General features: G+C 43.7%; 1 protein-coding gene across 7 annotated transcripts in view; it reads right to left on the minus strand.

Moving 5' to 3' along the window:
- SLC44A3 (solute carrier family 44 member 3) overlaps positions 1–13080 on the minus strand; it is a 91957-nt gene that overhangs the window by 43952 nt on the left and 34925 nt on the right. For all 7 annotated transcript variants that reach the window (XM_061183845.1, XM_061183850.1, XM_061183846.1 and 4 more), the window contains exon 10: positions 3770–3935. In XM_061183845.1, the coding sequence (XP_061039828.1) occupies positions 3770–3935 (166 nt within the window). The remainder of the gene's footprint in view (positions 1–3769; positions 3936–13080) is intronic.

The following is a 13080-nucleotide window of genomic DNA, read 5'->3' on the forward strand; positions in this document are numbered from 1 at the left end:
TTGGCTGTTGTATATAATTCTGCCTGAACACTGGGGTGCATATTTCTTTTTGAATCAGTGTTTTCATTTTCTTTGGATGTATACCCAGCAGTGGAATTGTGGGATCATATGGTAGTTCTATTTTTAGTTTTTTAAGGAAGCTCCGTACTGTTCTCCATAGTGGCTGCACCAATTTACATTCCCACCAACAGTGTACTTGGGTTCCCTTTTCTCCATGTCCTTGCCAACACTGGATATTTGTGGTCCTTTTGACAACAGCCATTCTGACAGGTGTGAGGTGATCTCTCACGGTCTTGATTTGCATTTCTCTGATCATTAGCAATGTTGAGCATCTTTTCATGTGCCTGTTGGCCATCTGTATGTCTTCTTTGGAAGAATATCTATTCAGGTCTTCTGCCCATTTTTAAATTGGGTTCTTTAGTTTTTTGATATTGAGTTGTATGACTTCTTTATATATTTTGGATATTAACTCCTTATTGGTCATATCATTTACAAATATCTTTCCTATTCAGTAGGTTGTCTTTTCATTTTGCTGATGGTTTCCTTTGTTGTGCAAAAGCTTTTAAGTTTAATTTGTTTATTTTTGGTTTTGTTTCCTTTGCTTGAGGCGATAGATCCAAAAAATATTACTATGGCTTATGTCAAAGAGTGTTCTGCCTGTTTTCTTCTGCGAGTTTTATGGTTTCCAGTCTTACATTTAGGTCTGTAATCCTTTTTAGTTTATTTTGGTATACAGTGTGCAAAAATGTTCTAATTTCATTCTTTTACATGTAGCTGTCCATTTCCTGGCATCACTTATTAAAGAGACTTTCTTTTCCCCATTGTATATTTTTGCCTCCTTTGTCATAAATTAATTGAACATAAGTGCATGAGTTTATTTCTGGGCTCTCTATTCTGTTCTGTTGATCTATGTGTCTGTTTTTATGCCACTGTAGCTTTGTAGTTTTGATTACTGTAGCTTTGTAGTACAGTCTGAAGTCAGGGAGTGTGAAACCTCCAGCTTTGTTCTTTTTTTCAAGATTGCTCTGGCTATTTGGGGTCTTCTGTGGTTCCATATAAATTTTAGGATTATTTGTTTTACGTCTGTGAAAAATGTCATGGGTATTTTGATCAGGATTGCATTAAATCTGTAGATTGCTTTGGGTAGTATGGACATTTTTACAATATTAATTCTTTCAATCCATGAACACAGGATATCTTTCCATTTATTTGTTTCATTTTCAATTTCCTTCATCAAAGTTTTATAGTTTTCAGTATATAGGTCTTTTACCCATTCTAGTTCTTGATATCTTGCCTGTGATCTGTTTTTCTCTGTAAAGCTTCTGGGATCTTCTCTTTACTCATGTCCTCCAGCTCTGGGAAATTTTGATAATTTCTTCCCTTCTTTTTTCTTTGTTCTCTATTTCTGGAACTCATATTAGTCAGATGTTGGGTGTCCTAAATTAGCCTCTGATTTTTTATCCTTTTTCTCCCATTTTGCATCTCTTTATCTTTTTTTTTTTTTTTTTTTGCGAGGGCTTTCTCTAGTTGTGGCAAGTGGGGGCCACTCTTCATCACGGTGCGTGGGCCTCTCACTATCGCGGCCTCTCTTGTTGCGGAGCACAGGCTCCAGACGCGCAGGCTCAGTAGTTGTGGCTTACGGGCCTAGTTGCTCCGCGGCATGTGGGATCCTCCCAGACCAGGGCTCGAACCCGTGTCCCCCGCATTGGCAGGCAGACTCTCAACCACTGCGCCACCAGGGAAGCCCCTCTTTATCTTTTTGTTCTACCTTCTGAAAGAGTTCTTCAACTTTATATTTTAATCCCTCAATAGAAAAATATCACTTTGCAATCATATTTTTAACTACAAAGAGGTCTTTCTTGTTCTCTCAATATTCTTTTTTTTTTTATTCTTATTTTATGGAAGCAACATTTCTTGGTTCTTTCTGAGGATACTATAGTTGTCATTGTTGTAGTTTTCTTCTGCTGCCTGCATTGTCCCTATTTTCCCTAAGTTCTTTCTGTTTGTTTTGTTCATTTTGATCTTTTTCTTTCACTAGAGGCTTCTTCTAATGTTTAACAATCATTGGTTATCAGTTCACATTTAAGAGTGAGGCACTGAAAAGTGAATTAGAGGTTCTATACGAGGGTGACTGCTGACCGGTGAGTTTCACGACCTGGTTCAGAGTCAGGGAAACAGGCCATTTCATTGGGGGACCCCCACATGGCACCATCTGTAGGTCCTTTCTTTGGGTTAGACAATTTCTCCAAAGAAGAATCCGATAATCTCCTGCCAAGGAAATATCAACCTGGCTGTCAACATCCTGGAGGCTAAGCTGTGGAGTGTGGGTTGGTAGTAGGTAGAATACTATTCAGTATTTAGACTTTCACTTGCTCCCCCTTCTTTCAGTGCAGAGCCTTGCCCCAGCCTCAGCTGTGCCAGATGCCCCACGTCCAGACCCTCTCTGATGACTTCTCCTGAGAGCAAAGCTCCCGTCTTGTCTTCTGTCGGTGTGAAGGAGGGGCCCTGGGGCCCAACTGCTCCTTAGGAAGACCTTTAACTAATCTTTGGAAGCACATTTTACACTGAGCCTCTCTAGGTTTTTGTGGCTCAAACCAGCCTCCTCTCCCACGGAATGCACAGAGATAGGGAGATAGTCACTTCACTGGAAGTTAAATAAAAAGCTCTCATTGAAAATGCTTTGATTTTGTGGTACTAAAATAGCACAAAATCACTGCTGTCAGAGAGATATGACCTGCTGGCCAATTTGGTTAGAATAATCTCTGCTCCTCTACTCAGGAGTAAGCAGCACACACCACCCCCTCCAACGGCTCAAAGGTTCTCAATGCCAAGGGCTACAGCCCTTTGTGCATCCTATGGGTTCTCTAATGATGGAGGCTCCCAACAGCACCTCTGTAATAAAACCCACAGTACTCCTTATCATCAGGAGGTAATTGCTCAATGGCATGAATCATCCCTGGTTGACTTTCTTACCCCCACGAACCCTCATGTTTTTCTGCTCATTTAGGCTGAGAGATTAGAGGAGGATCAGCCCCATAGGAGTAAACTTCCTGTTCTGAGTCCAACCCTGTCATTCTACTGGCTGTGTTCTTCTTGCCTGTGGCTTTATCTTTGCCTCATGGAGAGTAGCACACACAAAAAAGGTAAAGGGTTGAGATGTGTATGTGTGTGTGTGTGTGTGTGTGTGTGTGTGTGTGTCCTCAATTATTTTGATGAGGTAAAGGAGGATAAACACTTAAATAAGTATCATAGCAAACAGAGAAGCAAGTAATTAATTCACTAGCACTTAACTATCTGAACATGAATTATATTTTATAGTCATGTACAATTCCCTTAGGGTTTAAAATTGTTTTCCAAGAAAACATTCTCCTCATTTTGCAGAGGATGAAATGAAGCTCGCAGAATTTACTGAAGTGTGCTCCAAATAGATCAGTGATGTTTTTAAAGTTTGAAGTCAGTAAGAATGGATATTTACAGGAGAAGTCAACCCTTTCTTTTGGATATCTTTCAATTCTAAGCTGTACAAATACTTCCCTGTTGGGCTTCCTTCTGGGTTTTCTAGCTTAAAGTAAAAGAGGTTGGAAATGTGACAGATTTAAGATATAACATTTCTTTTTACTACCAAATGAACATCCTGCCTAATTTTGAGCTTGGTCTTTTATTCTTGCCAATCCCTTTCGAGAGGTCATGTCAAAATTCCAAAATATCTTTTGAGATACACAACATGAAGCACATAGACAAATCAATAGGAATAACATGCTAGACCTACCTGTTGAAATAACATGTAATCACTGCCCCAGCTATAGTCATTTGCTGGCATGCAAGGATGAATTCACTAGTCCAGATGAGGCCAATTAAATGGTACCACCACATATACCGAATGCCCGAAAGAGGCTTATATTCCACTTGGCCACCTTCGATGACCTGTGCAGCTCCTAAAGTTTAAAACACAAACATGCTTTATACCTATGTTTTCCTAAGTATGGAAGAAGGTTCAACAGGCCATGCTTCCTCATACCTGGGCTTTGGCATTACACAAAACACAGATGCCAAAGTAAAGTTTGAAATACCCACCATAATATAAGATCTTCATAGCAAAACTAAAAATTGAGAACACACATTTAACTTATGAATAATATTAACAGGGATAATTATGATGACTGATTGGTAGGTAATTTGCAAGGCACTTGACCTATACTCACCCCACTTTACAGATACGAAAACTGAGGTTTGGAAGGGTCAAGTGACTTTTGCAAAGTCTCATTGCTCATGACTAGTGGAGGGAGAATATAAACCTGGACACACTGGACTCTAAAACCCATGGTTTTTCTACCACAACACTTAGTGATGCAAACAAAACTTATGTTGATGAAAGCACACAAAGCCATTAGGACTCTGTTATAGAACCCCACTTCACCAAAAGTTTAGACTGAATAAAAGAGACAAGGATCTTCATTTTTTCAAAGGGATTCATTTCAGATTTCATTTCAAGAGCAAACTCTTCTAGGACATTTAAAATATCTACTGGGCCTCAGTGTTAACCTTCTAGGTTCAAATCTCAGCTTCACCCATTTTTGGGTAGCCTGGGGCAAGTTATTTGGCCTCTTGGAGTTTTAGTATCCTTATCTGTAATACCCATATGCTGGTGGTAGTTCAAGAGAGAGTAGAGTGGGATTACCTGGTCAGTGCTGGCCCAAAGAAATATCGCTACGTAAGTGATAATGATTTTTATTATTATTGTTAAATTTCAGGAGCACAACACTGTATTAAACCAAGGCCAGTGAGGTAACCCCAGCAATGCTCTGCCATTCACTGGTTATACCCTGCTTTATTTGCTCTCATCTAAAGAAGCCTTTGAATGAGCTCTGCAATTCAATTCAATTCCATTTGGATCTAGTAAAACCAAATCGCAGCTCTGCAACTGCATTTGATTTCTAGATGTCCTCTGCTGTGTATTTTAAATAAACTACTGTAAGAAAGAAGATGGCACTTTGGTCTTTGGCAAAACCTACAACTTGAAGAACATTTAAAGATAGTTTCATATTTCCTTTCACAGCTATAAATTGCTTTTAGGTTCATAATTCATGTGTCTTTAGACATTCACAATAGGGTCTGTGCAAACGAAGTGGGAGAAGATAATCATGCTGTAGAGCAAACTAATTCCACAGACTAAGGCTGGTCTTAGTAACTCACGCTCTGTGTTCTGCTGAACAAGAGTCACATTGTGAGAAATAGTGGAGCAGCTTGGTTTACAGAGAGAAGTTAATATTTTATTGAACACTGGGCTCATTCTGGCTTGGAAGCAATCTCTGGTTCAGGTAAGGCACTGATAAATGCTTATGCTTTTCCAAAATGGGTGTGTTTCAGAAAAGCATTCCCAATCCCAAAGGAGGTGACCCCTCACAACTAACAAGCAAGTGTAGGTAGATCAGGTGAGTGGAGACTTGGAGAGCCACTCCTGGAATAGCAGAAGTGATGGGGCCAGTCAACATGCACACTGATGCCCCCACAAGGTCGCCAGTGACGGGGACAGACTACAGTTTGCAAGAACAGGTCTACAACACCACACATGGTTCGGGGGTGGATGACGTTTCCAAAGAACAGGAGGGAAGATTTCCTTGACAGACAAAAGGCAAGTAAGTACAAAGGCCCTGGGTGCTAAGGGGGGATCGTTTTTCCTTGGGGCTGCCCTGTGCTGCCAGTGGCACATTCACATACATCCCAGCTTGGCACACTGATGGCAACAGTCAGCAAGTAGAGAATGGCTAAAGGGATAAATCATGATCCACACAGGGCTTCACGCCCTTGGCATTCCGCACAGAAGCAGAATTCATAAATTATTCTTGACTGGCTACTTGTTTTTGAACATCTTTACTGAAGCCATCATCTATTTATTTTTCTGGTTCCATTATACCAGACTATTTAAAGGTTTTCCTTTAGGGGAGGGTTTTTCAACCTCTCAACATAGCAACTGGCATTTGCGGTCAGATAATTCTTTGTTAGGGGCGGGAGGGATGGAGGCCTGTCCTGTGCATTGTAGGATGTTTAGCAGCTTCCTTGGCCTCTACCCATTAGATGCCAGGATCTTCTTCCCTCCCCTCCTCCAGTTATGACAACCCAAAATGTCTCCATACATTGCCAAATGCCATGTGGGGGACAGAACTGCTGCTTGAGAACCACTGCTTTAAGCAAACATTCTCTGAAGAATCAGGCGCTCTGGCTTCAGGAAGAAGCTTAGGGTGGGGCAGGCGTGTTTATGCACACAGGACTGCCCTCTCCTGGACGGCTGGGTCAGTGCAGGCAAGAGCCTCTCATCAAAATACCAGTTGCTTGGTTACTAAGGACCATTACAATATAGCTACCACTAAGTGTAGCTAACGGGCATGGGAACTGGATCCCAAGATAAGATTGATCTAGGCGGATGGTGGTAGAAAGGACACTGAACTGGAAGAGGGCTTGGTTCCAATCTCAGCTTTGACGTTTGTGATAAGCAACCTGGGCCTCGGGTCTCTTATTGTAAAGATGAAGACGGAAGACAAGATGAACTCCAGGGCAGTAGTTATACAGTTTGAGAGTCACGCAGGCTGAGATTCACATCTCTGCTCTGTCTCCTAATGGCTGACCAACCTCAGGCAAGTTATGAGGTTGTGGGACCTTTTAAAATCTCTGCTTCATCATCTGTAATCTGAAGACACTAATACCACACTAATACCACTCCCTTGTTGATTCCATCTAGTCTCACGGCTCTAAAAGCCATACACATAGCTGTTATGAGGATTAAACAGGTAGGTGCTTAGAACAGTGAGTACAATATAAGGTTAGCTATAGTTGAGGTATAAGTAGATATGATTCCAGTTCTGAAATGAGCAAATATTTATTTAGCATATACTGCATGCTAGAATTATGCTGGACATTAGCTATTAGGGGAAAAAATGAAAAAGGCAAACACAAAAATCAGAAAGAAGATATTATCAGAGTGAATACCACATTTGCTACATTAGTTTATTCATCTCCCCTTCTTCTGGACTGTTTATAATTCCTCCTCCAACCTCTAAGAGTTTTTTCCCATCCTCATGCTCAGTCAGTGGCCTCACTTCCGGTTTCTCTGAGAAAACTGAAGCAATCGGAAAATCTCTGCTAGCACCTACCCCATCTCTACCCCTTATCAGCATGTGTCCATAATCGGATCCCCCTTAATATGATAAACTGTCTGTGATCCTAAGGCCAACCCCTGCACTAGATCCCCTTTCTCACCTACTTGAAGATATCACTCCAGAAATTTTCCCTCTCTTTCTTGCTTCATCAGAATATTCCTCTCTACTGAATCATTTTTAATCACCTCACATCTTTAAAAAAAGAAAACCCTACTTTTTGACTCCCTTTCCTCCTCCAGCTTCCATCCTATTTCTCTGTTCCTACTTACAGCCGAACTTCTAAGACTGTCTCGTATTCTTTCCAATTCTTTTTTCTTCGCCTTTCTCTTAAACTGCTCTAATCGTGATCCATTCCCCCACACTTCTCTGAAACTGTTTTGTTTCACTTCCATGTTGCTAACTTCAATGGTCAATCCTTAGTTCTTATCTGACTTATCAGCAGCACTTGACACATTGAACCCTTCACCCCAATTCCAGGACAGCACATTTTTCTCCTCCTGCCCACTGGCTACTCCCTTTCAGTTTCCTTTCCTGATTCTTCCTCATCTCCAAGACCTCTTAACATTGACATGCCCCAATGCACAGTCCTTGAATTTCTTTTCTATCTACACTCATTCAAATCTCATGGTTTTAAATATTGTTCATGTGTTCCCCAATTCCCAAATGAGATCTCTAGCTGGCCCTCTCCAGAAACTTCAGACTCAAACAGCTAACTCCCTACTTGACATCTCCATCCAGCCATCTAAAAGGCATCTCAATCAACACAACTAAAAAAGAACTTCTGCTCTTCCCCGAAAACGCTCCAAAGTCTTGTCCCATCTCAGCTGATGGCCATCCCATCTTCCAGTTGCTCAAGCTAAAAAACCTCAGTTTTATCCCCAACTCCTCTTTCTTTCACACCCTTCATCTAATATCAGGAAATCCTTCAGAATCTGATATATCACACCATGTCCACCATTACAACCCTGTTCTAAGCCACCATCACCTCCTCCCTGGAGCACTGCCATGAAAATGTAAGTCAGATCATGCCACTATGCTGCTTAAAATGCTGTAATGACTTCCCATTTCAGAAACAAAGTTCCTATAATGGCCTACAATGCCCCAGGATCTGACCCTGTGCTTTCTCTGACACTCACCTGAACCATTCTCTCCCTCAATCAGGCCACTCTCACTGAATGGGCCTCCTTCCTGTGTCCCCAGCACCTCTCCCTCTTGCTCTTCCCTTTGCCTAGAACATTTCCCCTTCCTTTGCATAGTCTCATGGCTCTGCCCTCACCTCCTTCAAATGTTTGCTCACAAATTATCTTCTCAACAAGGCCCTCCCCAATCACTAAATTCAAAATTGGACCCCCCTCCTTAAGCATTTTCTATGACTCTTCTCTGCTTTATTTTTCTCCTTACCACTTATCAACTTTTAATATACTATAAAATTCACTTACTCATTTAATGCCAATCTCCCTCTAGCTTCCAAACTAGAAGGAGAGCTGTATCTCCAGCATCTGCAACAGGGTCTGATATAGTAAATGTTCAATAAATATTTGTTGAATGAATGATTGTATGAATGAATGAACCAACCTTCCTCAAGTAATACATCCTATCATAGAGATTCGAGACAACTTTCTAGAAGTCTTCCTAGAGATCATCATTATAGCCTGGAGGAAATGCATCATGCAGCTAGCTATAAGTCTGGGTATTACAAGCAAGCTTTAAAGCATTTTGAAAGACTGAGGTGATACTGATATCATATTAATGAGGTGATATTGATATCAATATTAATGATCAATGTAAATGGCAGTTTCTCAAGGGAGGCAGTCCAGTTGGTTGGGATAATTTCCCAAAGGATGCAGGCCCGACTTAAAAGGGTTCTATATTCTGGCACATTCTGTGCACTTGGCCTCTTCCAGCAAACTGGCTCAGTGTCCTGCTGACACCCATCCTGCCTGTGCCTCCTGCTGGCTCAGCTTCTGCTCTGACAGCACGAGGATTAGGGCAAAAGAGAAGAAAATCTCACTGACAGCGCACCTGTGGTTCACCTCGTTCTTTCTGTGTATACATCTCATTGAACACAACATTGATGTGAATTCACTTACTGACTCAGCACACACTTACTGAACTCACTCAAGGGCTGTGCACTGACCATAGAGACAGAAAGAAAAAGACACAGTCCAGGCCCTCCAGATGTTCATTCTCTTGAGGGAAGACAACACACAAGTCATTATCTTGCATTATTGTTTTTTATAGGCCTTATCACTACCTGACATAATCTATTTACTTATTTATGCTCTCTTTCCCCACTCACTAGTACCTTTATCTGGTTCACTGCTGTATCTCAGTACCCAAGCCACATAGCAGGCATTTGATGAATATCTGTTGAAAGAATGAAGAATATAAAAAATGCAGGGAAAAATGAAGAAGAAATATCTAAGTATGCCTGGGAAACTTATAGGAGATTTTCCAAGAAATATATTACTCAAAACAAATCTTGAATAATGACTAGTTTTCCATGAAGTTTGGGGGAAAAAGTTGGGGTGAAAGTTTGGAAGAGGAGCAGATTCTAGACAAAGACCACAGCAGGTGCAAAGGCACCTAGATGTTCATGGAGATTGTTTTCCCTCACACTTCCCCACAGGGACCATAAACTTCTGGAAAGCAGGAGCTGTTTTAAATTTCTCCTGAGCAATCTCCCTTCCCCCTGTTCCTAGGACAGGACTGGGCCACTAGGAAACTTTTGTGAAGTAACTTCAATTATCTTCTAGATCTCTAATAACTTAAAAAAAGGACAATTTTCTTTTAGACTGTGTTCTCAAATACGCCATGCAGAGCAGAGAATAAACCACAAAGCTGAAGCTAGTACTAGACATTCTCTAGTTGACATTAGTTCCTAATATAAGGAACACATACTGTCCCTTATTTGCAGAGCAAAGCTCTGGTCCCATCTCAGCCTCCTAACAGCCTTATGAGGCAGCCTGGGGAAAGCACCATTTTTCCACTGTATAAAAGGAAAACAGGAAGCCCAGAGGATTAACATACAACGAAGGCCAGAGCCATCCTGGATCCCAGGTCCCTGGATGGGAGACCCTCTGTCCGACCTTGCTGCCTCCTTTCCAAGCATGGTCCTTTGCCTTTAAGCACGCTGAGCACATCCCTGCGATGACCTCTTCTAACTGCAGTACCAGTGGGAGAGAAAGCCCCCCCTTCCCCAAATGGGCCTCTTTCTTCTACTCTTCCGACTCTGGGGCATCCCAACCACCTTATGGTAACTGGGGGTCATCAGATCAACTGGGCTCTTTCCAACCTGCCAACCGCACCTACTGGATTCCCAAGGTTATTTCCGTTTTCCTGTAACTACTATTTTCACTGGATTTAGTAGTCACTGTCACATTGCTGGTGGCAGACAAGTCCCAGCTGACTAGTTGCTGTCATTACTGAGGGCCTGGCTATGCTCCACTGAAACAATCCTCAAACAAGCCAGAGTCTGTCAACTAGTTAAGAGACTGATTAACAGTCACTAGAGAAATAGCTCATCAAAAAAATGGCAAAAAATGATCAACCTAAAGTTCACTTTTTCTGCATTTTCTTTTCTTTTTTATACATTAAAATATTAACTCATTCAATCATCTGACACAATAGAAGTCTTACAGTATTTACCCACTGAGGACACCCCACAGCATTGGGAACATTGGGTGGAGACTGAAGAGAGAGCCTGAGGGTTCTGGGACTTCCTGAGGGACATGAAATGAGACAGTCAGGTGCTGTGCAGGCATCTCTCACCACCCGGATCACCTGGGCATCTGCTGAAGATCAAAACAAGCAGCAGATGACCTGCCCAGGCCCAGAGCCCATCGTCCTGGCACTGCATGAAAAGGCCTTTGAAGTCAAAGGGAGTTCTGTGCACCTGGGTCGGCCCACAGGTGAGTGGAAAGGAGAGGCAGGTGGCCTAAGGGGACAGCGGATCTGGTTTCTATGATGCCCAGCCCCGGGGAAGGGGGGAAGGCAGTCACTCTGTGCGACACCCTCTCCTGCGAAGCCGAACATCCACCTGCCCACAGGCCCCTACGGTAGGTCCTGGGCACCCGGTTTCCTTTTCTGCCCTTCAACTCCTCTCACTTTTGCTCGTTTTGCCCCTTCCACAGATAGAGAAGGGCTGGGCTTTAATATGTGACCCTCTGGTGTGCTGCCTTCGGCCCTACAGAGCAGCCCACTCTCTCCCTGCCCCTCCTCTTGGTCCTGTGGTTGAGGCTGTGTAATGTCCCCAGGCCCTGGGCCCAGCTGGGGCCAAAGTGGGGGAAATGAAGGAGAGCCCTGCTAGCAGCTCACCCCCGAGTTGGCCTTGGGGCGTGTTCCTCTCCGACTACATCCCCAACTCTCAGGACCAGCTCTCGCCTTGTCCCCTGTGAGCAGGTTCCCTCCTGTGCTTGGACATGACCCCACTAAATCCCCTCTGCCTCTCTCCGTACTTTCCGATCTTCTGGTAATTTACAGCCCATCCTCTGAGAAGCCTTCCCTGACTCACAGAGGGGGTTGGAGCCCCACTGTGCCGCTCCATAGCTCCCCAAATGTCTCCTCTCGCGATGTTCATCAGCCTTTGCCATCCTCGCCGTGGGGAGAGGCCACCATTCTACCCCAGTGCCTTGCCAGGGCCTCGTCCCCCCAGCGCTCACCTAACGTCTGTGCATTAAAGAATGAAAGAACATGTCCTGCTCCAAATCATTGAGGGTTTAACCACAGAGACAATTCCCTTCACCCAGACTCACAGCCCATAACGACAGTGGGGCGGGCAGCTGTGCCCTGGAGGCTGGAGTAGGAAGGTCCCTCCCTGGTCCTGAGCTGTACTTCCCGAGGCCTCACCTCTCCTCTGTGGTTCTTTAGGGCGAGGGCCCAGCACCACAGTCCACCACCAGAGCGTCAAGCCCTGCCACCTCCTGCCACACCTCACTCCCAGCCCAATCTGGCTTTAGCCTCTGGCCCTGTCATGTTGCCCTCTGGCCACAGGTCCCAAACACCACATTACAGGCCTGCATTCACCAGCCAGCTGCTGTCGTCACAATACTGCTTCAACTTGAACAGACAAACCTGAGGAGGTCTAATTTGATCTCCTAGCTTTGTATCCCAGACACAAGGGACATGCGAGGTAGTGGAAAGAGCACAGGTTCTGTTCTAGAGCTCTGGAGTCAGTAAGAGCCATCACACTTTCTAGCTGGACCTTCAGCAAATTGCTTTCTCAGAACCTCAGTTTTCTTGCCTGTAACTTGAACATAACAACACAGGCATCGAAAGGGGGTTGCGACACTTAAAGGAGAGAACATAAGAAAGCACCTAGTGCCGAGCTTAGAATTTGGGAAATTTTCACCAAATGCTTGCTTTCCTGCAGGCACCGAGGCCATTGCTTCCCTTTCCGCCAGGACTAAGACCACGTCAAGGAAATGAGCTGGAAGATGCTTGTTCAGTGTTGCCCTAGTTAAGACTTCCAACTGCCCTGCAATTTACAGAAACTCTCATTTTTAGGCTGTGCATGGCTGCCACCAACAAAATGACATTTCCTGTCCCCGCTTGCACATAGGAGTTGCCATGTAACTGGGATTTGGCCAATGGCTGTAGGTGGAAGTGTTGTTGTCATGACTTCCCTGCTACTTTCTTCACAGCCCGAATAAGACAGGGTGGTTGGAACTCGAGTGTCTATTTCAGCTATGAGGTGGAAGCAAGTGGTAGGCTGTGCAGCAAGAAAAAAGGCGCGTGGGTCTGTGACCTCTGGCAGCCCATGCTGGCATGGGGTCTCCTCCTGTGGGCTCCATTTACATGAGAGAGAAATTACCTGTCATCTTGTTTAAGCCACTGTTCTGAGGTTTCCATCACTCTCACACAAACCTCATCCTGATTGATTACTGTCCTGTGCCTGTTTGAACAAGGTTCCCTGCTGGATAATTAT

Source organism: Eubalaena glacialis, chromosome 3 (genome assembly GCF_028564815.1).
Source record: "Eubalaena glacialis isolate mEubGla1 chromosome 3, mEubGla1.1.hap2.+ XY, whole genome shotgun sequence".
NCBI classification, from domain to species: domain Eukaryota; kingdom Metazoa; phylum Chordata; class Mammalia; order Artiodactyla; family Balaenidae; genus Eubalaena; species Eubalaena glacialis.